The 27,218-nt window shown below is 35.0% G+C and overlaps 1 protein-coding gene across 1 annotated transcript; it reads left to right on the plus strand.

The window, feature by feature from the left end:
- The first annotated feature begins 8,720 nt into the window (after window positions 1-8,720).
- Window positions 8,721-15,518, plus strand: LOC128155346 (protocadherin-9-like). Its single transcript, XM_052817018.1, has 6 exons — window positions 8,721-8,863; window positions 8,960-9,640; window positions 9,960-11,912; window positions 13,972-14,094; window positions 14,252-14,381; window positions 14,979-15,518. The coding sequence occupies exons 2-6, from the start codon at window positions 9,014-9,016 to the stop codon at window positions 15,275-15,277; spliced, it is 3,132 nt and encodes a 1,043-aa protein (XP_052672978.1). The 5' UTR covers window positions 8,721-8,863; window positions 8,960-9,013; the 3' UTR covers window positions 15,278-15,518.
- Window positions 15,519-27,218: the final 11,700 nt, after the last annotated feature.

The raw sequence follows: 27,218 nt of genomic DNA on the forward strand, positions 1-27,218 counted from the left end.
TCACAGTTCAAGACACAACTTTCAAACTAAAATGTGATCCAAACGGGTGAGAGACTACCCCATTGCAAATAGTATTTTGGAAAAATATTTTGGTGTACAGATATTGATTTCATATTTTGAATGTTTATTTCCCTTTATGTTTAAAATTAAATGAAAAAAAATTGTTCTATTTAAGAACTCGAGCTAGATCTATCCCCTCCCAAATCAACGAATCTTAATCTTATGCGTACATTTAAAGAAATTGCTGGTTATGTTCCTAGTTTTCAATGTGTTCTATAAAAAATCTTTTTAAACAATTTTGAAACCATTAAGTAGAAATGACAATATTTTTCAATCTGTTATAATTTTTTTTAATCAAAGCTTTAAATATTGTTACGATTAATGATATACTATAGATTAAGACATTTTTACGTATTAGTTCCTAAAAGTAATATTTAAGAAATTATGAAAGGGACCAAGGGAGCGAAGTGTTCTTGAATCTATCGGTCTTAGTGATATTTTTAGAATGTGTACGGAATGGCATTTAAGTTCATGTATTACATGTAAATAGATCTGCATCAAATTGTTAAGAACGTCAACTCATATGTCCATTCTAAGTTGCCTCTGTAATTAGAGTTGTCTTTCTTTGACGCATCTAAATTATATGAAATGTTCATTTGTTAGGTATCATTGCACAACAATTATAACTGTATACTCTAACATACCCCATCATATATTTTTGTAAATACATATGTATTATTTTATTCGAGTAAAATCTGAAATACAATTTCTTAATGAACTTTTTTCTGTAAAAAATCATATCTGTCGGGTAACACAGCATGATCCTGGGGCCCATTTCACAAAGCTGTCATAAGATTTATCATAAGACATGTCTTAAGATAATCATAAGATTTGACTTATGATTATCATAAGATATGACATAGCTGTTTCACAAAGCTGTCATAACTTTAACTTATCTTAAGATAATCTTAAGATAATTATTATAGGAGCGATTGCATAAAATTCAATCAGTAAATTGTAAAGTAAAGAATTTATTTACGAAATCTGCAGTATAAATATATATTTAATAACATTACTGGATACTTTATAATGTACCGTATATTTTTGTATTTTCTTTTGATAGGAACAATAAAAACAAACCAGTGAAGAAAATAGTGTTCTTTTATTGATTGATGATTATTAAGGAGGCTGAATGTTTGAAATATAAATCTATAAAAATATAAGATGATAATTTTGAAACCATAGAATCTTAATTTTTTCTATAGTAATTCAAAATTGTAATTTACTGACCATTCGGCCTCCTAAATACCTGTATACAAATGCATGTCTCGCAATAAAATGATGAAATATCTTTAAATTACTATTACTTTATCATTACCCGTATATAACGCAAAAGAAACAATTTTGATATAATTTGAATGAACACAATATTCAAAGGACAGACGGCAATTACTTAGTTCTCAGAATCGAGTTTGAATTAATCTTCTTCTAACTTCAGCACCGTCATTGTTTACTCCTTGGTATATGACATTGTCTTGTTGTTGAAAAACACGATAATTATTTATGTTTCGGGGCACATGGACGTTGTTTTTATGCAAATGTTATGTAGCACCACACAAGCAGCCACGATTCCACAAGCTTTCTCGGGCCGGAAAAGTATGGTCCCTCCGGAGCGATCGATGCATCGGAACCTCATTTTAAGGACACCAAACGCTCGCTCAATGGGGGGCCCTGGTTTTAGTGTTGGCATCATTGTATGCCTCCTCATGGGGGTTGCTTGGGTTCAAGACGGGTGTTAGTGGTTCTTTAACGGGTACGCACTGTCACCAACTAGACAAACTCTGTTAATGTTGCCATTCTCAAACATTTGACACAAAACAGAATTTGAGAACACAAATGCGTCATGAGATGATCCAGGCACCTTTGCTACCAAATTCAAAAATTTCAAATTGGAATTGCAAACTGCCATCACATTTATTGAATGAAAGATTTTTCTGTTAACAAACAAATACTCATGAGTTGAAGGTGCCTGAATAAGAATATGTGTTCCGTCTATTGCCCCTATCACATTTGGGAAATTACATAAATGAGCGAAGTCCAGTATAGTATTGTTTATATCTCTGTCAGTAGACGGAAATTTAATGTAGACAGGTCTTAAGGCAACTAGAGTAGATGTAACAGCGTAAACAATTCTGGACACACTTGCTTAACTTATACCGTAAAGATCTGCACATACAGCTTGAAAACTTCCACTTGCATAACGGCGAAGAGCAACCATGACTTGCAATGATGTTGGAAGGGCATACATGTATGTGATTTTTTGGTTGGGTGCTCTAAACGATCATTAAGCTCATTACATAAGTCAAAGAAAACATGTCGTGGCAAACGGAACTTCTCTAAGATGTCACAATCGTTCATATAATCTAATGGGTTGATTCTGTCCCTGAATACACGCTCACGCCTTATAAGTTGCCTATTTCTTATCAAAACATAGGCCGCCGCCATGTTTAAAATTGACTTAAGAGAAGTATCTGGGTGTCTTAAGATTTTGAACAATCTTAAGATTATCATAAGTTAAGACACTTTTGTGAAACAGCTATGATAAAAACTTATGACAAATTTTGGTCTTAAGACAGATATTTGTCATAAGATAGCTTTGTGAAACGGGCCCCAGATTTATTTAGAAAGTGATATTATTTACATACAGAAGTTGCCTGTTTGTCATTCTTCATTTGATATAAATCAAAACCAAAAGAGTGCACGTGATGTAGGGAAAGGGTAAAATAGGCTGTGTTTGCTGTCTAATTCCATTCAATATACTATATTGAATAAAATATTGTTTAAATTAAAACCAAAAGACATTAAACTTGTGTTCTACAATGTATATTGTTTTATTTCAAATTCAGCTTAACAGAAAAAGTGGACAATTAATATGACGGACAAGAGAGTCAAACGAAGTACAACATTAGCTAGGTACACTGTATATACAGATGTTAAGCACTTTACCACAAAGGAAATAAAGTTATTATATTGTATGCATGAAGTTCTCGGATTTAAGAGTTATCGAACATTGTTTGGGAAGAAGAGGTCCACTAGAGTCGGGTAAGGGGCTACTTTGGATTGTAGTAATAGCCGAGAAATGTACTAATATATAATACTAAAGGGAACCACACTAGTATATTAACCTGTGACAATTTTCATACAATCAAATTTTTATTATACGTAGATAAAAGACAGCGAATCTTTTTCGACAGTCTTATAACCACATTAATCACTCGTGTAGATTTGTTTTCCTGCAACAATATTTTTGTTTTTAATGATTTATTATAAACACTATACGAATTTATCCAAATCAAAATTGAAATAAATGCCCCTACGTATTGTATCTTTTGGTTACAGAAAACATAAAATACAACATAACATTAAATTGCATTGAATCAAATTCTACTTGTATTCACGGGGGATCCTTTTTCAAATATATGTTCTATTGTACACATTAGTACATGTATAATATTATATTTAAAAAACGTATTTGTATAAATCACAATTTTGTAAAGAGTTATAGGCCTCGCGCATGCATTGGAGTGGGTGAATTATAAGCTGATATATCATAAAGAATAAACAGTTCATAAAATCCTTTCCCATCTTCCCAAGTCAAGGGTTTCTGATCCTACAACTACATAGCAACGAGTGGTAATTAAATTTTGGACCTTAATTTTAAGATGCGTGCATACTTAATGTTCAATAATATCATGTATCTAATAAACTCTTATAGAGTGATCCATTTTATGGGACAGATAAAAAAAAAAACAAAGAACAAAAAAAAACAAAAAATAAACAACAAACCGTGTTTTTCTTGACAAGATTCGCGTTGAAATTTACAAACTGAAATATATTTCATAATTAAGAGAAATTTCGATATTTCAATCTTACATATACATGTACATGTAAATACAATGTACATAGAATATGTCACTGCGTTCATTAATGGCGCATACATGTGTATTTTTATGTTATTTCCAAATATTTTATCATCTAAAATGTACCTTGATATGATTTAACTTTTTATATATGATGCTGCATAATTTATAACCAAATTCTGTTCATTAAAGGCAATATATTTACATTCTACTGTGTTTTCCCATTAAATTCCGTGATGTTTAAATGCCTCTAAATGCAACACCTATTCACTGCGTATGAATTTAGGAGTAATATACATAAATAGTTCTTAAACCGTGATTTCTATGTTATCAGTTAAAAAATGTATTTCATGAACGTTGTTAAAACACCATGTTTTATATTTATTAAACAAAAAGTGGACTTTATTGTTAAAAGCAACATTTCAAGAGTTATTTATCATGGATTATATTTTCATGCTCGTCGATCTCATCTCAACAGTCTATGTGAAAACCAGTTTAAACCGGTTTTACAAAACAGCTGTTCTTGCTGTTACTTATTCACTCCCTCCGTGATCTGCACTTAATATCGATTTATTTAAGTAAACAATTGATTTCTTCAGTACGGGAATGTAAATATAAGCATTAAATGATTTATTTTTGACGTCGTCGTGTCAATAACTGCCGTCAGGTGAGTAGACAAATTATCATAACGCGCTAACGCGCGTTATTCAATTTGTCTGCTCACCTGACGGCAGTTATTGACACGACGACGTCAAAAATAAATCATTCAATGCTATAATATACGAGTATGAAATACATGTATTTGCAGTACATGATTTGGATGTATAGAAGAACATTCTTTGTGCTCGTATACTGTTTTTATACATCCTTATACATGTATGTACTTCCATTGTATATTAAATTATGCACACAGGAAAAACCATAATGATAAATTGACGCATCAACTAAGAATGCTTAAAGGTGATTTGGGAAATGAAATTGAAAGATATTTATATTTTGAAAATCTGTCTGAGAGATCTCTAAAAGAAACCAGATCCGTTTGAGGATGAAGAAACCATCCCCACCTGCATTTTTTCCTATGCAAATTAAAGCCGGTGATTAAAACATCATTTACTTGGGAAATAAACTCAGATCACAACACAATATCGCATGACTGTTTTATAAACTTGTTGAAGACACCAAGTGTAAATTTTACTTTTACGACGTCGTAAAGTCTTTGTCATTCCGAGCCCGACATTTTACGACCAACCAGCATTTGACAGCTTTCTATGAAGCGACCGAGTCATGTTGAAATGAAGACCAGTAAATTGATTTTTTCTTTCTTTCGGAGAAATGTAATGAAATAACATGAAAACATGTCATTTTATCCAGGAGGTAATTGATTTTTTAACTCATGCAGTCATCATCTGTTACAAGCGGTTCTCTTTGTATTTTAATGGGGCTATTATTACTTATTGAATCAACTCGTAAATGTGTAAAGAAATAAAATAATTTCATCATGTCTGACCTTAGGCAGTTGCGTGCAACAATATTTTTATTTTTACATAGGTTTCTGATGTTCTTCCTTTGGGGTATCTTTTAAAAAATACCGTTTATTTCGAGTACTTGAATTCAACAAATTGCAGATTTAATAAAACGAGAAATATATAATAACTTTTCAAAATAGCGTGATAGTAATTTTGATTTACGTTCTATTTATTTGTATGAATAGCCTGCATTAAAGGTACCCGAAAGCCAACACCCGCACGTAAATGAGGAAATATTAATTTGAAATTGCTACATCGCCATGAACAATTCCTCAGTTGTACTAGTATATATCATTCCAAGAGGTGATATCTGGGTGTGATTGTCGGGTGAACATCTCGGGTGTGGACGAGAGGTCATTTCAGTGTAAGGTCACTTCCGCCGAAACTTCCCTTTTGTAGAACTGAACAAAACACGCTCATCGCTGAACTAAGAATTAAGTCAGCGAGTAACCACAAAATATCTCGAGCTTGAAGCCGGGTAATACCACACATTTTAACACATTAAACTTGCTTCTATACTAAAGCATTTTATACATGTAATGTAATGCTTACTGTTTTTTTAATATCATTGCGTTGGGGGTTTTTTAGACAAAATTTTAACAAAATTCTAACGCGGATAAAACATAAAGGATTGAACCTATCTACTTCATAAACATGACCTTTAGTTCCATATGATTCTGGAATTATATTAAAACGCCTACATTAAAACACCTACATGTACATTTACTAGGTTATTCGGATAGTCTGAAATTAATGTTGTAACTCATGATTTATTAAATTCACAAATTAAATGTGTAATACATGTAATTGTTTTGTCTCGGAACAAATCCATGCTTATGTGAAAATTAATTCTTTGCATCCACCTACAGTCTAGCTCCATGTAGGCCAACAAGAAATACCGTATGTCTTTGTAAGCACGCACACATGTATAAACTATTAAACTAACTAACTAACTCTCTCTCTCTCTTTCTCTCTCTCTCTCTCTCTCTCTCTCTCTCTCTCTCTCTCTCTCTCTCTCTCTCTCTCTCTCTCTCGTTTGTCTACCTAATCATGTAAACTAACTACAAGTATATGTCTGTTTTTCTTCAACATTTGATAAGCATCACACTAGTATAAAAATAATTGAAATAAATTAGAAACTGATTAAGTACCATAAAATAATAATATAAACAATATTTTTCATCCCAGATTTTCCAGTGCGTTACTCCTTTGAAGCCTTACCCGGTCAATCGACCTTAAGTAAATAAACATAAGAGTTTAAAGGATTCTCTCCTGCTTTAAGGCACTAAATCAGGCCTCTAGTTTTCAATTATCGGATGCTAACCAGGTTTTTCGGATAGACCAACGCACCCAGGGGCTTCAAAAAAGGTGGTTACATCTCAAGATTTTGGAGATAACATTATTACCTAATGCGAGAGTAATGATTAAGTTTTTCTTACAGTTAAACACTGGTTTGATTCAAAATAAGATAGGGTGTCCGTGGTTCTTTTGTGTCGCTCACACCTTGTAAACGAGCCTTGATACAGGGGCCAGATTAACTAATCAAGGCCCCGGACCATGTAGCCCTAAGCATCAAAACTCGAATAGGGTTTTATAAATGACCATCTTGAGGGATTAAAAACCCAGTGAGCTATAAATTGGTCCACTGCTTAATGGACATTAAAAAAGAAGTTGTCTGTCCAGAATAGCTATTAAGAAACTGACACTGGTGAAAGTGACATCTTCAACGTGCTCTTTTACGGAAATGCCACAAAAAAACAATTATATGAACCGTTATTACGCAACTGAAAAAAACTCCAGACAATTTTGACAAACAGAAAGTAGTAATATTGTGTGGATTTTCTAGAAGGAGTAAACATTTTGTGTGAAGAGGAGTATATCTGCAGGTAGGTTAACGTACGGTTTATTATTATTTCTTTCAATATTTTTCTGAAGTATATATAGCAATATCACTAATTAATTACGTCAAAATGGATATTAAAAAGACAATGTTGGTTCTCACACATCCTGTAAGAAAAACATGATTATCAATATTTCCGATTTATATAGTAATACTTTTTAAAAAGATGCATGCATCGGACGATTTGTCATTTAAAAACAAATAGGCGCTAAAGATGACAGCAGACCCACGTATACAGTGTGTTTATCCTTTGTTGGTCATTCACCATATAGCTTCAAAGTTGACGTTCATCAGGTTATTCAACCATCAAAGAAAATGAAATCTTGAACTTTCAATTATTTTCCTTTGTGTTAATGAACCATAATTCATTTTTGGCGGTCATCTCTACAACTTTCCCTCTCAACACACGCACGAAAGAAAGATCCCCAATCTAAAGCAGGAATTAAAGGGAATTATGTTGATAAATTGGAGCTTGATTCTGTATTACAACAAAATATTTAGTTTAAGAAAATGAATTTCGCTGCCATTCATCACAGTATTACCGCGGAAAGGATTTAGATAGGACGTCTTGGCCTTATCAGTTTTTGGTCTGCTCCCTTAATCGGAAAATCGAAGGCGATTTTTATTACTTTACGTTGATTTAAAACTTTAATTGAAACCGAATGATCCTACCGTCATAAAAGAAAATTGCCATTGAAAAGACCAGTAAATAAAGTGATATCAGGAAATTGTTTATTTACGGAATTAATCCGATAAAAGTTGGTCTATTCGAGCGTCTAATGATTATGTAATGACCGCACCTGACGTTGAAAAAGATAATATTGGTACGAGAGTCATAAAACAAAATAGAAAGGAAAAATTTGAATAAAAGACTGTGTGCTGTTTTCTGCTTTGGCACATTGATATAAAAAGACGTGTATAAGTTCGTTGTTTTCGTGTCTTGTCACAAATGGTGTAAGGGGCAGTTCATAATTAGTGACCACAACAGGCCCCCGTGGCATGGACTGTCTGACCTTAATTATTTTCATCATTGTCCATCATGATTTAATGTGAGGTTGTCATCTTTTCTGGCTCTCGTATCTATCAAAGGGAATCTGCTACAAGACCACGTCGGTTATCATTAACTTGGCTACTTCCAAAGAGAAACCAAACGTTTCATGTAACATAAGAATTTCCTCTCTTAATCAGGACCATGAACCTGGGATTTTCTCTTCATTGAGCTGGCCTAATTTTCTCTTCTTTAATTAGGAGAACGCGTGAAATAAAACTATTTTATGTACGTATACCTGAATTATATCAACAGATAAACTTCCCAATGCGTGTCTGTGTCGGCCTCTCTGATTGGTCAAATGGAGTCTTGTAGGGCGGGGCGTTTTACGCATATTTCCCAGGTGTAAATAAAGCACATTATTCAGGTGAAAAGCTATAGAAGAGTGTAGTATAATAGTGATGGATGGGGGATGTATTTATGACAAAATGACTAATCAGCTTGTCAGATACTAGTGGATAGATAATATGTAAGTAAAATCAATTACAAGTATTATTTTTATTCGGCAAATGTATTCTTACGGCATATTTCTCTATACAATCTACGTTTTATTTCTATTCTACAGATCGGAAAGAAATCCAGCGTGAATGAAGGAGCTTTAATCAGTGAACGATACAAAATGGCATTTATGAAGTTTCTGGGGACAATAATTATTTGTTTACCTGTGATATTGGGACAGATATTACACTACAATGTGTCCGAGGAATCTCCCCTGGGAACAATGATAGGGAATATCGCCACGGACGCTAACATCACCTCCAATGATCTCACTATGGAGTTCATCTTTCTGTCCCAGTCCAACCCGCTCACATCTTTATTTCACCTGGAAGAAAAATCCGGATCTCTTTCGGTCGGAATGAGAATCGACAGGGAATCTCTCTCCGAGTGTAAATTTCAAACTGAATGTCTGCTTAATTTGGACGTCATTTGTCGAAATTCAGGAAGTTTTTATCAAAAACTTGAACTGAAAATCAAAATATTAGATATTAATGACAATTCTCCCACTTTTCCCGAGGATTCGGCTCGACTTAGTGTGTCCGAAGGGTCCCTTGTGGGGACTTCTTTTCCCATCGAAGGGGCCGTCGACAGGGATGGGGGACATTTCTCGGTGAATCTTTACAGGGTTGTTCCTGAAACGGCCCCTTTTAGTGTCCAATTCCAGAAAAACGTAGATGGGAGTTCTCTTGTGCGTCTAATTTTGAAGAAAACCTTGGACCGTGAACAGCAAAAATCATACCAGTTCCAGGTAAATAAATGTCATTATAGAAGGCATTTTATTACCTCTTCTGTAATTTTTATTTCGTTGTACTAGTAATTACTAAATCTATGTGAAATTCACAAATTAGGTCAAATTTTATTAAAAATACAGTATATACTGTTTACATGTATGTTGTCAAAATTCGTATCAGTTTATTCTAATTTATCATAACAAAATATGGCCAGTGTAGAGAATCTTGTAAAGCTATAATTGAGATGTAGAGTACAAGTATGCTTCCAATTGTTCCTGAAAATCAGCTGCACGGAGCTAACACGGATAATCATGTAGTGTTCCCTTGTTATTTCAGATTGTGGCCGAGGATGGGGGAAATCCCGCCAATGTGGGCTCCCTGGTAGTGTTTGTGGATGTTCTCGACATTAATGACCACCAGCCTGTGTTCTCCCAGACACACTACAACCTGACCGTGGATGAAGATGTAGCGGTCAACACCACAATCCTCACCCTCACCGCACGTGACGAGGACGAGGGACTAAATGGTGACGTCATTTACAGTTTGAGTCCTCGTCAGGACGAGAAGATTTTAAAACTGTTCCAGGTCGTTCCGACGAGTGGGTCTTTGCAAGTAAAGGAATCGTTGATTTTTGAGCCAGGAAAGCAGTATAGGATTATAGTGGAGGCGAGCGATCGTGCTAAACAGCCTCTAATGTCTCAGACCCAAGTGACCGTTAATGTGCGAGATACTCATAACAACCCGCCGCGGATAAAGGTGGATTTACTGTCAAATACCGACAAAGCTCAGATATTGGAGAGTGCTTCACCTAATGCCCCCATAGCTCACGTCACTGTGGACGACCCGGATACCGGCTACAACGGAAAAATTAATTGTTCAATTCAGAGTGAAAAATTCCAACTGCAAAAATTTAATGTTCTGGAGTATAAAGTGGTCGTAGCTCAGGCGTTAGATCGGGAAGTGCAGTCAGAGTATAGAGTAACAGTCGTGTGTCAGGACGAGGGGAATCCCCCATTGAACGCGTCCTCGACCTTCAATGTGACCGTCCTTGACGAAAATGACCATAGTCCTATTTTTACGAAACCCAGCTATGTTGTCCAAACACAGGAGGACAACAATATAGGGGCTAGCCTTATAAGAGTTTCTGCCTCGGACAAAGACATTGGAAAGAATGCAGAAATCACCTACAGACTCCAGTCCTCTAAGTACAATTTCCTGATCGATCCGAGATCTGGCCTGATCTCCGCACAGTTCAGACTTGACCGCGAGGAGATTCCATTAATCACGCTTGGTGTGTTGGCAGTGGACGGGGGTTCTCCGGCCAGAACAGGTACTACTAGCGTCATCATCAAAATCACGGACATCAACGACAACAAACCGGAATTTCAAAATCAGAGCTTCGAGTTTGCAATTCAAGAAAACGCACCCAAATATTCCTCTGTCGGATTGCTAGTTGCAACGGACAAAGATGAAAATGAAAAAATCACTTTCTCACTTTTACCCCAATATAATGGAGGAATACCCTTTGAGATCCTGCCCAATGGAACCATCCGAACCACCGAGGTTCTAGACCGGGAGACCATTGCTAACTACCAGTTCTCCGTGGTGGCGACAGACTCTGGTTCCCCTCCCCAACAGTCGTCTGTCAAGATCTCCATTGATGTCCTGGACATGAATGATAACGCCCCAATCTTCATGTTCCCCAGCGACAACAACAGCACTGTCATCATCTCATACCAAACCCTCCCCCACACTGTCATTGCCCACCTGGACACGAGGGACATAGACCAGGGACTCAATTCAACAGTGACCTACGTCACTAGGGACAGGAACTACTCCCATATTTTTCAGCTCAATAGTTTATCTGGGAGACTAATCTTGATGAAACAACTTACAACCGCAGAAATCGGAAAGTACAAACTTTCTATTATTGCTCAGGATAAAGGAACTCCCCCGAGGACTTCCGAACGGACCATGACAATAGTTGTCACCAGTGAACCTATTCCAGAGGAAGCAGCTGAAGCAGACGATCACAAATACTTCCTGATCGCCATAGCGATTTCCTGTGTTACCATAGTGATTGCTGTGGTCATCATCTTGACAATTTGTCTGATCAAAAGAGCTGATCGATTGCGTCAAAAATATCACGAACAGCACAAATCGGAGCCCTACATTGAAATCCCGGCCCAAAGATTCCATCAAAACGCCATAGATTCTTTGAATTGCAGTGGGATGTTGGACAAAGACACCCCCGAACTCCAGTTGTACCCCTCTCTTTACAATTCACAGGTAACATGTTATGCCTCATTAATTCATGTACACCCTGTCCCTTTGAGGTAGAAAAGGAGAAGATAAAATTTACGGAGCTCAAAAACAAATTCAGGAAACTTTCAAATAAAAGTTAACTGTTCTTTGGATGTAAAAGCATTGCTTATAAAGTTTTCAAAAGCATGCATCACCAGAAAAATATTTTTATGGGCCATTAGAGAGGAAATAAGAATGATTTGAAGTCTGAAAAGCAACTCTTAACTTCTAATTAAATAGTTTTAAACAATATTTCACCCATACCAGATCAAAGAGGTAGTGTTATTTAATACCCAATGATAACCCAAGTAATTCTTTTATTCCTACCTACACTAATTAAGTTCCTGATTTCAGAATAATCATTTCGGTAAATAAAGTTTCTCTAACTGTTTAATTTTATTTAAAAAATAAATTTCATCTGATGTAGATTTCATATATAGATATAAGGTCTATTAATAAATAAAAGATGTATAAAAAGTCAATCGAGCTTGAGACGGTTAAATGGGCTTGAAATGTCACCGGGGTAGATCGAATTAAAGGTGGGTCAGTGTGTGGGAATTTTTGACAGGTCGACTCATTAAAATAGTTCATTGAAATAGAATCTGTAGGCAATGTCCGTTGCCTGTGTCAGTTTCGCCATGATCAGGACTGTAATTTCGCGCTCGACGTGCATAATGCGTCCGTACCCCCGGGGTAGGCAGATAATCGAGTTGTAAACTCTGTGGCTGTGCCCCTTGGTTAGATGCTCGTTTACTGTACAGAAATTTGTCACAACTGTATTTTCGCTTATTTTTCATGTCGCTGTTTTAAAAAAAAAAGAGGATAGGAAAATGACAAAGAAAACATTAGTCAGGAAATGGTTTTGCGGGGAGAGAGAAAAATTAGTTTCGTTTTTAATTAGCAGGGTTTTTATAATTAATGTTCAGGGGTTTTAACGAACTCGGGAATAAACCTCATTTGTTTTGAATAAAAATGTCAACTGCCAAGCTACACACAGGTGTCAGAACTTCGGGTTCACGGTTTGAATGTATCAAATTTCCTCGCGGATACCCGGTACGAGTAGCTCATGGCAATTTGTAACTAGTTTTCCGAACCTCCGAATATTCACAACGCTAAGCAATTACTAATTGAAATGGAAAAAGAAAACTCTCCCTCTCTCCTAGTTTCAATTTTCTCATTTTGTATTATGAGTCATTTACCCATCTAGACTGTTTTCCCCGAGCAAATAATAATATTTTTACTCTCGCTCCTGTGAAGTAAGGCGGATTTAAATCATTCCAACTTCATTTAGTTTAAAAAAGAAATATTACTGAGGTCCTTAAATCAATCCTTTCTAACAATGTAGAACATGGAATTAAAAGACACAATTGGTAAATGTTCTTCTTTTACCAATATTTGGATAAAATATACATTGGTGAATTATGTTCGGGGACCCTAACAAACTATTTCTCCCATGCCAATCTGTCTTCGAGTACTTAACATTTCTTTTCATGTTCTTTATTAAAATTGATCCATATTCATTTTTGAAAATCGAATGTTAACAATGTTTAAACATCTGTTAGACATCAGATTGAAAAATAATTAAAACCGATTTTTATTTTTTCACGCTAAAAAAATAATTTTAAAACGCTGCTAGTTCCCTGCATTAGCGTCCCAACAAGAAAGATAAACAAAATTTTAAGCCGTTTAAAAATCTTGGTAAGATCAAGTCCCTGAGTTTATCGATTGTTGATAAAAACATGTCAATTTATGACTTTTATCTTTTCAAAATTAGTCATTTACCTGTCATTTAGATAGCTTAATCGATGTGTTAGCGGCAAATTTCACTCTTTAGTAGAATAAAATATCTCTTATCCTCAAACGGGGACAATATTTATAATTTAATCTTTGCCCCTTTCCTGCTTGAATTTTCGGCACAGGAGAGTCAATGGGAATAATCGGATTATGCCCACTCTATACGGCATGTTTGTCATAATTACAAACCAATTTTACATTTCCACAATATTTTTACAACTGACTTATGAGATGTTTGTTTTTTATTTAGATTTCTACTAAAGGAATTACCGCTAATCTTGGTCAGGATGACAAAATACATCATCAGTTAAGCCCCTTTACTCTACATCACGTACTAGGGACAAGCACATCTTACAGAGGCGGGTCTAAGCTGGTAAGTTTGGTTTGTGTTTTTCTAAAATTTCATTTATAGTTGTCTTTATTATATAAATATCTGAAATCAAAATTATTTAATTTTTTGAAAATAAAATAAACTTATATATTTATAAAAAAGAATAAATGTGTTATTATTGTTTTGTGTTTTCTTTCAGGCAAGAAAAGGAGGCGATAATTCCAGTGATCGCTCAGGGGAGATAACGCCGAGTGACAGTGGTCGGGGCGGAAGTGAAGACGATCTCAACACCAGTATTCTTCTGTCTCACTGCAGCTCAATAGACTTTGGTAGGTTTATACCAATACATGTACATGAATAATTATATGAAACATATATATCTCTCCTATTTGCTACATTTACATTGCTTGGCATGGCATTGCATCACATTACACTTCAGGGAAATTAAGTAATCACGACTACCATGTAATTGTGCATCAACTTCCGTCAGATACCCCTTTAAATACACACCTCTTATTAGTCACATGACAAGATATTACGTCATGCAATGTGGTCGTCTGCACTGCAGCGATCTTTCAACTTGTTTATCATATTTATCATGTTATATAAACTAATCCGACGGGGATTTTCGTACATTTCTTTGCTTGAGTAAAGAGAATTTTAGACAGTTAGGTGATAACGTTTCGTTGCTGTCTCTTTCTGTGTCTCTCAAATATACCGGCGTCTAAGAGATAAGTTAGAACATGAAAATCCAATTACACAGTAAACAAAAATTCCATAACATTATTCTTGACACTATCATAAGTGAATATAGTTTAAACAATGGAAATATTTGACCTCAGTACCCCTTAATTCAAAACACGACTGACTTTACCCTGCATAACATTATCCACTTAATTCATTTTGTTTGGGGTTTTTTTTTCCAGAGAATAACAAGAATAACACACCAAGAAAGGAACTCTCGTTCAGCTCCTTCAACAAGCCAAGAACTAGTGTGCAGGGAAATTCCTTCAATGCAAAAAACAATGTGTTACAGACTAAGCTACCCCCACCGCCGCGAAATGTGTTCGGGGGATTTCAAAGACAAGAAAGTTTATATTCAGATGCCGGAAGTTTCTGTGGCCATGACGACAGCACAACGACTTCCGGTAGCTATGTTTTGGACCAAGAGGATATTTTTGATGGACTAAATTCAAGTTTACACCGTGGACAATGCATTGTATGAGGGAAAATTTTTATTTCTGTCCTTCAAGTGAATAAAGACGCTTTTATAAAAATTTTCTTTGTGAAAACGAGAACCGAAGTCCCACCTTCCTATAATCCGTATGTGCCAAACACATTTTAATACATGGTGCTATAAATCTTTAATCGTTGTGTTCAGAGTGTGAATATCATTATCTTCATTGTAATATGTTTTATGAAATGATTTTATGCAAATGAAATATAATAAATGGCTATTCTAATAATTGATTTTTTTTTATTCTTCAATTTATAGAATAAATTTTTGATATATACCACAGACATAAATAACTTATTCATGTCTCCGATATATACGAAATGTAAAAAATATTATCATGCAAGCCTTTTAATTAAAAAAGAATTTGTTTTTATTATATCATTTGAAAAAGTGATGTGCATTTGTTATTTGCTGAATATACAGTTTTGAAAATGATCAGATGAAATGGGAAGGTTTTTGCAATGAATTAATTTGCAGCAAATTCTATATGTTTCAAACAAAATCATTTTTTTTTCTCGACATGAAATAAGATAAATACATACATTGAAATATTTGGTATTTCATATATATGAATTTTAACTGTAAAAAAAAACCCTTATTTTTTTGTAGGAAATTCAATTCAAATGTGTCTAGAATATGTATACCGACTATACATTTTAAGATCAAGATATATATTATAATGAAATGAAATATTACTGTTATCGAATATTAAAATACTAGTCGAAAATATGAAATCATAAAATCAATAATCTATAACAGGCCTGAGAATAATAATATTTTTTAGTAAGAATCTGGAAAAATAGAAGAGTTCTCGTTGGTAAAAATATGTGAAAGACACACATCTGCAAAATATAAGCCCAAAGTTATCAAAGGGTTGAGGGACTAAACACAGACGGTCTGAAAAATAACAATGGCGAATATATTTGGTTTCTCGATGGCTCCGATGTTGTAAAAATGATCATAAATCTGCAATTGATATACAAAAATCGTGGGATTGTGCCGTTCGCTTTAGCATGTGGGCATAAGGATCTCAAGTTTTGTATAAACTACAGTATGGATTCTCATGAAATCTCCACTAAAAATTCTGATGATGAATAAGGGGTTTTGGGGTATTCGTCATGGAACCCTGTAATATATCGGTGAAGTGTCGCTATATTACCTCAAATGATAAAACACGCCGCGGGAAAACTCCGATTTATTGAAATTTTGATTTTTCGGTTGGTGAACTTTTTGAATCCTGTCTTCGTAATAAGATCAGAGCGGTAACATTGTTCATAAAAAGTGAAGTCTCCTATTAAATATTGAATGTAGGCTATAACGTTAAAAAGTTGTAATCTTATTATCCGGGGCTATACTAAAATCAACATTGATTGAAATGATTATTCCGGGTTTTTGGAGAAACTGGATGAATAAACCAAGTGATTGCATTATTTCAAAGGACTAAAGAAAACGCAAAGTATAAATATGAACTCTTCTCTAAGGAAGTTTTATTGATATCTAATTTCAATGAATACTTCCGGAAAGTGAGCACAATAGTTTTCTATTTAGTTCCCTCTGACAAGATTTTTGCCTTCAATTTTTGATTGGACAATTAAAAATCCCGTCTGTTTCATTTGGAACATATAACGGCGCCTTTGAATTGAAGCTTTGCCCTAAAAGTTAGACTTTCAGCCCCCAGAAATTGTCGAGAACCGAGGGATACATCAGTCGTTATTTGTAATTCGAACAGGGTCATCTTTTGCAACAAGCATATCTCTATCTCTCAGAAACCAGTTCCTATTATATTCTGTGCTGTTGACATCAGGCGTCTTTAACTGGTGTTGACCTATATTCCGCACAAATTATACATCTATTGACAAGGTCCTTGATGACTGTGTTTTCCGATCCTATCGTCTAATTACTCTCGTTAACACTTACAGAAGTCAGAATTCGGACAGTGAGCGTCTTGTATTTGCCCTATCAGATTACGATCCATCCCAAGATAGAGCAGACCTCAACTGTTGCTTTTTGCCAAGTGAAATGTTGATACGTCTCTCCGTATCTTTTAAAAGATTAAAATTGGGGTGAAAGTACTGATAAGTAAACTTCGATATTACGCATCAAAAGGCTGATACCAGAGGCAGTTGCTTCGTATTTTGTATATTTTGATACTGTTACCCTCTGATGGATGTAATATTGCACTCGGATCTAAGCAAATTAGCATTTTTATGACAAATTGTCTCATTGAATTATTCAAATCCTCTGTGACGAATTCTAGTATTTTGTTTCAAAACACCCCCAATGAATACATCAATCAGGTCCCCCTCCGTTCTCTAAGGCATTGAGGGGTATAAATCAGCCAGCGAGGGGTCGTCATTACTCGGGGTACCCGATTCAATTCGTTGTCAGTGACAAATTCTGCAACCTAGTGATAGATGTGTTTCGGCATGCAACGGGTATGGCTGATTTCAGGGGGAGAGAGTTCCTTCTCCTTTGTACACAGGGATTGCATTTGTTATTATGTCACCCACACAATTAACCTGTGTTGTGTTCCCAACATAGTTTTTTTTTCTGGGGGAGCAGATGTTACAATTACAAAGATTTTCTTTCTCATTCGGTTTATCCCCTTATACATTTGCAGAAATACTACGTATTTATTCAACTCGTTAAGCGAATTCTTTGAGTCTACTAATAAAAGTGCCAAGTCAAAGTTACAGACGTTTAAGGTTTTAATCTTTCTCACTTTTATCGACGTTTTCGCCACCTTCCTCGATTTCTGACGAAAATAAAAATAATACTTGCAGGTGTTGAATAAATAAAGAGAGTGGCATTCTCTGATTGACAATTGGCGTTCAATAGAATTTGTTGTTAAATCTCTTTAAGAGTCAGACACCGCCTAGCCAGATTGTTGCGCAACGGAAACTACCTTCACACTTTCCGTTACGTCTTCTAAAAACTTTTAACTCTCAATTGCCGTGTGACATCCACAGAAACTTCAGCAGTGTTACAAATGGTTGTCTACAACCTCTAATGTTTGTTTTCTTAATTAAACGGACCTAATAAGAGAGACACGCTTTTAATTTTCCTCTCGTGAACTGTTTAGAGAGAAAATTTTAATGGATTCTTCAAAGCATGACATCGTAACGCAAGCATTTTGACCCTCGGTAAGATCACTAAACATGAAACGAGAATTAGGTAGCACTTACCCGTTATCTCGAATTGTCAAATCAAGACTTTGGACAACCTTTCGTTGACTGGTTCTCGTGTTATTTGTTGGGCCTGTATTAGCGCTTTTCAGGACCGTTTTGGCGACTTCTTCAACCAAACAATCAAACGTTGGTTTCATTAGCTTAGGTAAAAATGTATGGGCGAAAACTAAACAAAGATATTAAAAAAGATTTAACATGAGGCTACATGGTCTTAGCGAACCTTATAAAAACACAAGTTGACTTTTCATTATATCCTTCAAAACTGTTTTCCAAACATATCTTTGATAAACAACCGGATATCAACACAACAATTGAACGTACACAGAACCATTAGGTTTCATTGATTCTGTTTTATTTCAAAACACTCTAATCCCCAATACTTTAATCTTTCAAAAAACAAGATTTTTGTTTTTGAGATTCACTATACGGTGGAAAAAAAATAATTTTGGATTTAGTAACATACTTATGGCTTTTGTATTTGTTTCATCTCACGTATGGATCGCATTTACAAAAAAGTACGTAAAAAACTAAATTAAAATATATGCATTTTCTTTACGTATGAAAAGAAAACTGAAATGTCATTTTTTTTACTTACATAAAATCTTCTTTTAATTTCATAAAGTATTCGAAATGAAAAAAATTTCCCAATGCTATATCAAAAAACACCATGAGAAAGTGTACGTTTACACTATACCCGTTTAAAATCTTTCAATTGATGAATAACAGGTGTAATTTTGAAAAAAAAAAACAAAAACAAAACAAAACAGAAGGCCACTGTTTAAAACTCATTTACTTGTAGGTCTACCAAATCTATTCTACGTGTTATCAATTGAATCAAAGTATTATCAATATCATCTTTGACATTTCATATTAAAATGATTTTCTCCGTATAAATACAAAGTCTGAGTTTATCGTCTACCAATCTTAGGACTGATGCTTAACTAATTTTCCGCAATTATCTACCGGGGCATTACTGATTGGAATCTAAAGTGGATTCTATCGTGACGAGATCCATCCTCTTGGGAAACGAAATGCAAGTCACCAGACTTGGGGTCATCTTTGTTTTGATTTGCTTTTTAATTTTCGAATGCACTCCGTAAATTGAATTCATCCAAAAGCTTGATGTATATCTGAAAAGGTTCTTGTTGATCTTCGAAAACCTAAAGCCATCTATCTTGAAAAAAATTCACCTGAAGATTCAATCGAACAAAGTTTCTTTTTTTTTAATAAGAAATTTTTAACAAGTGTGCATGCCCTATCCTGTTCTATTGGACATTTAACATTGAAGTGCAGTAAACTACCTTCCCACTGACCAGTAATTGTCAATTACAACACAATAATGGCAGGCGGGTGTCGTCGTTTTTGCTCTAATTTTTGCAAAATAAACTAATTTATCACCACTGGATTCTTCTTCTTGAAAAGTTCATGAATACTAATACTAGGGGTGTTCTAAATGGTTCACCTGATAAAATAAGCTTCTTTAAGATCAGACCATCGTTTGGGTGTAAAGTTTCCGGCAAATGGACAATTTCGGACAGTTGACAAATCTGTCACCTGTCGACGTTTCCATGTTAAATGGCGGACTGATCCTTATATTCACGTAGCCTTGGCGACCCTTCGTCCTCTCGCGAGATTTAGTGAGAATCCTTTTGGTTCAGGCCCCGTCTGCTGGCTTCGGTCTGGGCGATAATTCGTTGTAGGAGGAAAGGTGAACTCATAAATCTAATGTTTTAACAAAAGTTGGACCCGCAAAATTGATCCAAAATGCCCATTAAAATTTCAGTCAATATAATTATGAAGGTCAGTGCACAAACGCTAGCTTGTGAGTGAGAAAAAGCAACGGGTTTAATGGATTTAGAGTCCTCCACGGGATTGTCTGTCCCTCAAAGCTAGATCCCCCTTTTCTTCTTGGTATCAGGGGTAGACACATTAACCCCAAATGGAATCTCACAGATGCAGGTAGTTGACCAAATCAGTGTGATACATGGTACTAATAATTGTACTTGTACTATTAACAAAGTTTTATGGATGTGTTATGGATGACTTTTTTTCCCACACTGTTTTGTAAATTTTTAATGAATTATGGTAAATTTCATTCCAATGCAGGTTGTGTTGACGACAATTATGACATTCATAAAGTTTTCAGTTTAGAAGACTTATAATTGAAGATCTTTCACAGTAATAAACAGTTCAGGTGTAAAATTCTCGTTTTTCATTACTAAGTACGTTGAGTAGGATCTTGTTGTTTTGTTTGACCAATGTTGGACGGTCACGATTTATTTCCATTATTGGTATGAATTGCTGTATTGTTGATTTGAGAGCCATCTCATTCATCCCTCCTAGCCAAACCAAACAAGGAATCTTCTGTCAGGGTAAACTAGATACCCGGCCGCTTTCACAGATGTAATAGCATCGTCATTATTAGGCCTTCAGTGTATTCTGTACTCTGTATTTCAGTAAACCTCTGTCCATGGCTAAAACAACATTGCCCATCCATGTGGGATAAAAGGTCTGTTTTTCTCCGTCTGTGTGCCGTTTATGTCTAATTAGTCCCACAAACCCCGGCTCTGTACCTAAATTTAATTTCTATTGAGTCGGGATTGGGATTCCATTGACACCTGTTTATTATCTTTTAATTTATTTTCCAGAATACTGGAAGGATGAGGTTACAGGATGTTCTACCATTCGTGACCTCTACCTGTTTACCTATATGACACATACATGTATATATCACGTGTCCTACCGTTGCAATGAAAATTTACTGACCACGTATACATGTATCTTTTTTACAAGCATACTAATTTCTCCAGTGGAAAGAAGAGATATTCAACGCAAAACCCATTTTCTCATGATATATGATGCAATTTGGTCATGTCTTGTTTAGGAAGAAAGTTCCAATATGTAAACTGTAGTCTTAACCATATCCAAAACATAACCCTTGTATACACAGCCCCGGAGTTAATATCGCATTCACCGCACAAAACAGCACATACAACATTTCTACGTTTCGACAATTTCATGCGTGTTTAAACATTTATTGGTAATTTTGAGTCACTGACAGGGAGAGCACATCCCTGGGAGTTTTAATATTGTTCAGTAAACATGGACATTTAGATCTATAGATGAAACGGACATGCACCCTCCTGACAACTTGAATTGTTGTCCCCCTTTGAAGTAAAGAGTCCTTACTAATAGGACATCAAAATGCTATTTCATTAAGCGTGGCCCTCAGTTTCTCCCCGGTCTGGGGGTCTCGTCTGGGACAAGTGAGTTCTCATTCTTCTTCATCTGTGGTCAATATTTGTCTCAGCATGATCTACCCCGAGGTCAGCAACGCGTAAACATATTGACTTGACCATATACTCCCAACCGTGGCCATAGACCCTCTTAAGAACTGGGACAACTAAAGACCCATCGGACTGAAAATATCGATTAGATCCAATTAGACAATTTGCATACAAAATTTTCCTCTGTTCTGGTCAAGCGTTCGGTGCAATTGGTACAGGCTGAACAAATTTAAATTGAGGTTTATGGTCAGTAGATTTCTAATTAATTTAATTTGATTTTCCCCACTTTTAGATTAGTATTGAACTGTTTTTGTGTCCGATGCACATCTGACAACGCAGCCATGGTTTACAGGTGCAAACTACACACCAGAGACATTTGGCCTGCCATTTGCACGCACTGATTAATCAAGCTGAAAGGCTTTTTATTCATGAATTTGACCAACGACAATACTGGGATTTGTTGTATTTTTAGATATTTTGTTCCTGTGTCAATATTGCATGCAGAAAATATGCATCCCAAAACCTTTTATCCAGATGAAAATTATTGAGTGTGATAAGGAACATAAAGAGAAATGAAACAATGCGATTTACAACCGAAATTACTATATAGAGCTATCATAATTCAATATCCCTTTTGCAGCAATGGCAGACAAAAGGCAAACAATCCACTGTCGCCAAATTGCCATTGCAATATAATTAAGGAAATGGACAAACGAATGTAAAAGTCAACGCGAACCCGTATAGCATTACTAGATCTAAGAATTGATGTACTGCCGATCTTGATTTATATCTCTGATACAAAAAAGATATTTCACTTTGCAGAGGTAGAACTTTAAAGTGGCGTATTATTTGGACCGTTTGAAGTAATTTTGTGACTTTTAATTAACGTGGTTTACGACTGCTTTATAAAATTTAATGCGAATTTGTAAATACGTATCGATCTAGACAAGTATTTGACAATCATATACATTTCACCGGGAAGCTATTAAAATATCTAATGAAGATCTAGTCTTTGTATCACTGTAATATCATTTTCGATAATAATAATCTCTCATTGATCATCTGCTCAATATAACCTCGATCATACATTAAAAGATTCAATCAGTTTTTGAAATGCCGATAAAAAGACATTCAGTTATGAGGATGAAGCGAAAACGAACATTATTAATCAATTATCGACATATATTACAGTTTGATATAACCATGCAGTTAATTTCAATGTGGTTTTTTGCATTGGACCAAATATATGCATATAATTTCTCTCCACACGTGAAAGTTAGAAAACACTGACATCCACATTTGAACAAACACAACCTCAAAACATTTGTTTGATAAGACTAAAGAAAATCAAAAATGCAATTGCTAACTTCTGTTCACAATATTCTCTTTTTATGTCGCAGATTAAATATTTTGATGTATTTGAATGATAACCCGACTTTTATAAAAGATTTCCTTGTTTACGACCTAGGGTAATCTCTCGCACCTGTTTCGCCGTGGAAAGGTCCTGATAAAACAGACCCGGGCCATGGAGCTCAGTATATAAGGCCTCTGAACCATTAATTAAGACTCAGAATGGTTGATAAATGTTAAATCAATACCGATCACTGTCCAATCATCTATACAGCCGACCAAATCTCTGGAATCGCTGTGAAGAATGTGTCATAAAGAACGACTTCTAGAAAGTTGGTGCATTGGATAATAATAATCTAGAAACAGGCATCACTTCTGTGTTGTAATTCGGAAACTACATTAGACGCTCGGAGTGACAATATAATCTTACTCAAACACTAACGCTAATTGTCTGAGATTCTTCATATTTACAAGTTTACTAAACAAGGAAATTCAAGTATCTGCCAATTAAAGAGAAAAAGTCTGCGATCACGACAAGGACCCCCTAATAATCCCCACTTCTACTCATCTTATGGTTTAAAAATCTCTGAAATGCATACTTCACTTAAATCTTTTGTATAATATCTCTATTTTTGAATAAGGCCCTTCATCCGGGCCACCAATGTGTGTTCTTTTGTATCCATTCGCAGATGAAAGAGGGAAAAATTGTATTCGGGTGGATTACGTAAATGACCATTGCGAAGTAGAAAGTAGGGCCAACAATGGACCACTTATAGGAGTTTTTGCATACGTAAGTTGGGGTAAAGGAGATTAAAGACAAGATTTTTAAAGACCTCCAACTATGCAGCCCCTGAAGTCTTGAAAGAAAAATAACCGACTGTACACCGAAATATTGAGACAGATGGCAAACACAGCCTTACCAAAATGTTTGCAGGGATATAAAAATATTTTTAGATCTCAAGTATCACATGAAACCGAATAAAAAATGTAAAAATGTACATAAATATGGGGCAATTTAAAGAGGTTTAGATAATTATACTTTAGAGTAAAGGTGTGCATGTTGAGCAAATTTAAATATGACGGTGAAAGAAAACACGAAATTTCATTGCTCTTGAGTTTTTTAACTCCGAATTTGGGCCCATCGGTATCTCTGACCATAGTCCGAGGATACCAATTAATGTCCCATGGCCTGAAAATGTGTACTAGTTTTCATTTAATCAGGTAATACTATTGGTATCATTTAATATGAATTATAAATCAAATACGGATTTCATTTTTAAAAACGGCTGATCATTTTTAAGATTGGTATATTGGAAATGTTATCATTTATATTGTTTGAGTAGCTTTTTTCATCCAAGATCCAATCCGCTCAATCATGCAATCAGCGGTCGCGAGAGCTCCTGCGAGATTTCCGAGAGATATCCCCTTGTCTGCAATTAAACCCTCTGAAAATATATCCCACCGATCGCAGAAAAACCACAAATATCAATTACTTATCGATTTTAATTCACTTTTATTGCACTGACCTCGCGGCATTGAATACGTTTTCTTGCCAGGGAGGTTTTAAAAAGATTTCCTGCTGTCGTTTTATTAAAATCTTCTCTTTGCACACTCTCCGAATAACTGATAAAAATGAAATTATTAAAAGATAAAATTCATAAGGGAAATCCTTGACCAGTGACACTGATAACCGCCATTGTAAATTAGCCGCGCATTACTCACATTTCACGTCTTTCCCCCGTTTGATGCCTTTGAGTTGGTCACTGTAAATCATCGCCTTTTGGATTATTAGGGACACATGCCTTGACAGTTGTGCTGTAAACAATCTGAATATTCTAAAATGAACGGTTATATTTCAATAATAAATATTTATTCTTAGTGATGAAATTCAAAACGCATTAATCTATGCCTATGAAGGGGTACGCAGGGATGAGGAGGGGTAGTAAAAATTTTATTGTTAGATAGAATGGAGTCTCCTTATTCTACATGTAAATAATATTAAAAGCATATAATATATTATTGATTTACTATTTTTGTTTTGTTTTGATTTCTTTTGCTGAAAATAATAAAACAAAAGTCTATAAAAACTCAAAACTATCACAACTATTTATGGCTAAAATGTTTAAATGATATTTTCCCACTTATTTCCTGTCATTAACATTTGTGCTGCCCCCAATCCGTAGCCGACTGCTGTCTAAAACACTTTATTCCTTTACTTTCTAAGGATCGGGTTCCATTTAGTAAAACAAACATGTATAAGCCATTATTGGAAAATACATTTACACTATTGAAGCTCGCTGAAGATAGCTCCACAGCCATGACTGATCACGAAATTTTTGTTTATTAGCTTAAATGGAGTCATCTCTAAGAAACCTTAATATGGCGCCATAAAAAGTACAGTCACTTTTACAATAACACATTCAAGCCGTTGCTTTGTCTAAAAATTAGCTTTGGGGAAAGTCGGTGTCCTCAGAGAATTTGTAATTAAGAAGATCAGCGTAATGTACAGATCTTTCCGTTGTTGATGTTCAATAGTAAGGAATTGAATTGATTAATTTTCACTCTTTTAAATTGTATTCCCAGTGCGCCGTTCGCTGGGTGCATACACATATTTATTTTTTATAAAACGGAAGTATTAAACCCACTCTTGTGTCCCTAGTCTCGTATTTTGTCTTAAACCTGGCCAATCTCTTTTCCCTAGGAAACGTGCTATTTCAATATTTCAAAGACAAAAGTTGACTGTTTCTTTGAAAGCAACAGTGCAAAAGATACTTTTCTTAGATAATTAGGTTTTATCCTCCCTTTGCATGAAATTCTTTCTTTTCAACTGTGGTATGCTTAAATTATTTAGAGTAAAATCTCAGCAGGTTTCGGGTAGACTTTCGTGTGTAACATGTGAACTCGGTTCGGAGGGCTATAACCATCCATAATCTGTTTTTTATTCAGTGCGGTACTCGTAAAAATAAATATCAAAAAGGGGCGATTTCTAAAGAAGCTGAAAGTGAAGACATGTACAAAAGACAAACAGACACAAATAGACACTGGTAATGGCGCTTCCTACTGTTTAAGATACAAGTTAAACAAGTATCAAAGTATCATCAAATAGTTTATTATTTAGTCATAAAGCAACCGTATAGCCTCTAATGCGATTCCATACAAAGGGCTGGAGAAATAAACGTTTGAAAGGAAACATTTGATCATATTTTACATCTATAATTTATTCTTTCTCATTGTAGCATGGCAGATGTAAAATCGGCCCTTACATTTATCTCTTTTTATAGAATTCGGCCAAGATTAGATGAAGGACAAGGATATTATGTATGGTTATTGGTGTATGGTTAACAGAACTTAATAGATTTTCTTTGTATGTTGATGAATGGGTGTAATATATCCATTATTGTAAGCTTTTCATTTTTGATTTAAATGGATAAAGAGATATCGGTTTGATTGGAGACAGTGGATGATGTTTGGCCATCTGCGGGTACATGTACCTTTAATAAAGAAAGCGATATTTTACTGGCATATGAGAGAGAGAGAGAGAGAGAGAGAGAGAGAGAGAGAGAGAGAGAGAGAGAGAGAGAGAGAGAGAGAGAGATCTAATTTGTAGCGATATGTTTATTTTCTTATGAGTAATTTGAAAATAATTTTTATGCCTGATGACAATCAACAAAATAAAATCCTTACAAAGATTTGATTTGAAACCAAATGTTTAATATTCAATAATAAAATGGTCTACAAACTTTGCAAAAGTCGCAAAAATTGGTAAAGGAAGGTGAAATCAAATAAAATTCAAATAAAAATCAGAGTTTGCGGTGACTAGCTCGTGTGTATAGCAAAATATCAAGGAAAATTCAACAAAATGTTTTGGCCAAGCTGTCAAATTTTATAACCCTGGAAATAAAACTTGTGGGCATATCAAAGTTAGATCTAAATCAGATCGTTTTCGGTTGGAATACTTAATGAAGATGGCTGACAATGAAGAAGGTCAAAGTATAAAAGCTTTAAATAACTCTCTTTTTCAATTTATGCCTAGTCCATTTTATTTTTGTGGCTTTATTATAGTTTGATTCTAGGTTTGGCAGATGTAATGGCTGGTAATGAAAA

The sequence above is a fragment of the Crassostrea angulata genome, chromosome 7 (assembly GCF_025612915.1).
Source record: "Crassostrea angulata isolate pt1a10 chromosome 7, ASM2561291v2, whole genome shotgun sequence".
NCBI lineage: Eukaryota > Metazoa > Mollusca > Bivalvia > Ostreida > Ostreidae > Magallana > Magallana angulata.

Excerpts from the sequence above, each read along its gene's own strand:
- LOC128155346 (XM_052817018.1), top strand. The coding sequence starts at position 9,014 with ATGGCATTTATGAAGTTTCTGGGGACAATAATTATTTGTTTACCTGTG. Across the intron at positions 11,913-13,971 it reads CCTCTCTTTACAATTCACAG|ATTTCTACTAAAGGAATTAC; the intron begins GTAACATGTTAT and ends TTTTTTATTTAG. Across the intron at positions 14,382-14,978 it reads CTGCAGCTCAATAGACTTTG|AGAATAACAAGAATAACACA; the intron begins GTAGGTTTATAC and ends TTTTTTTTCCAG.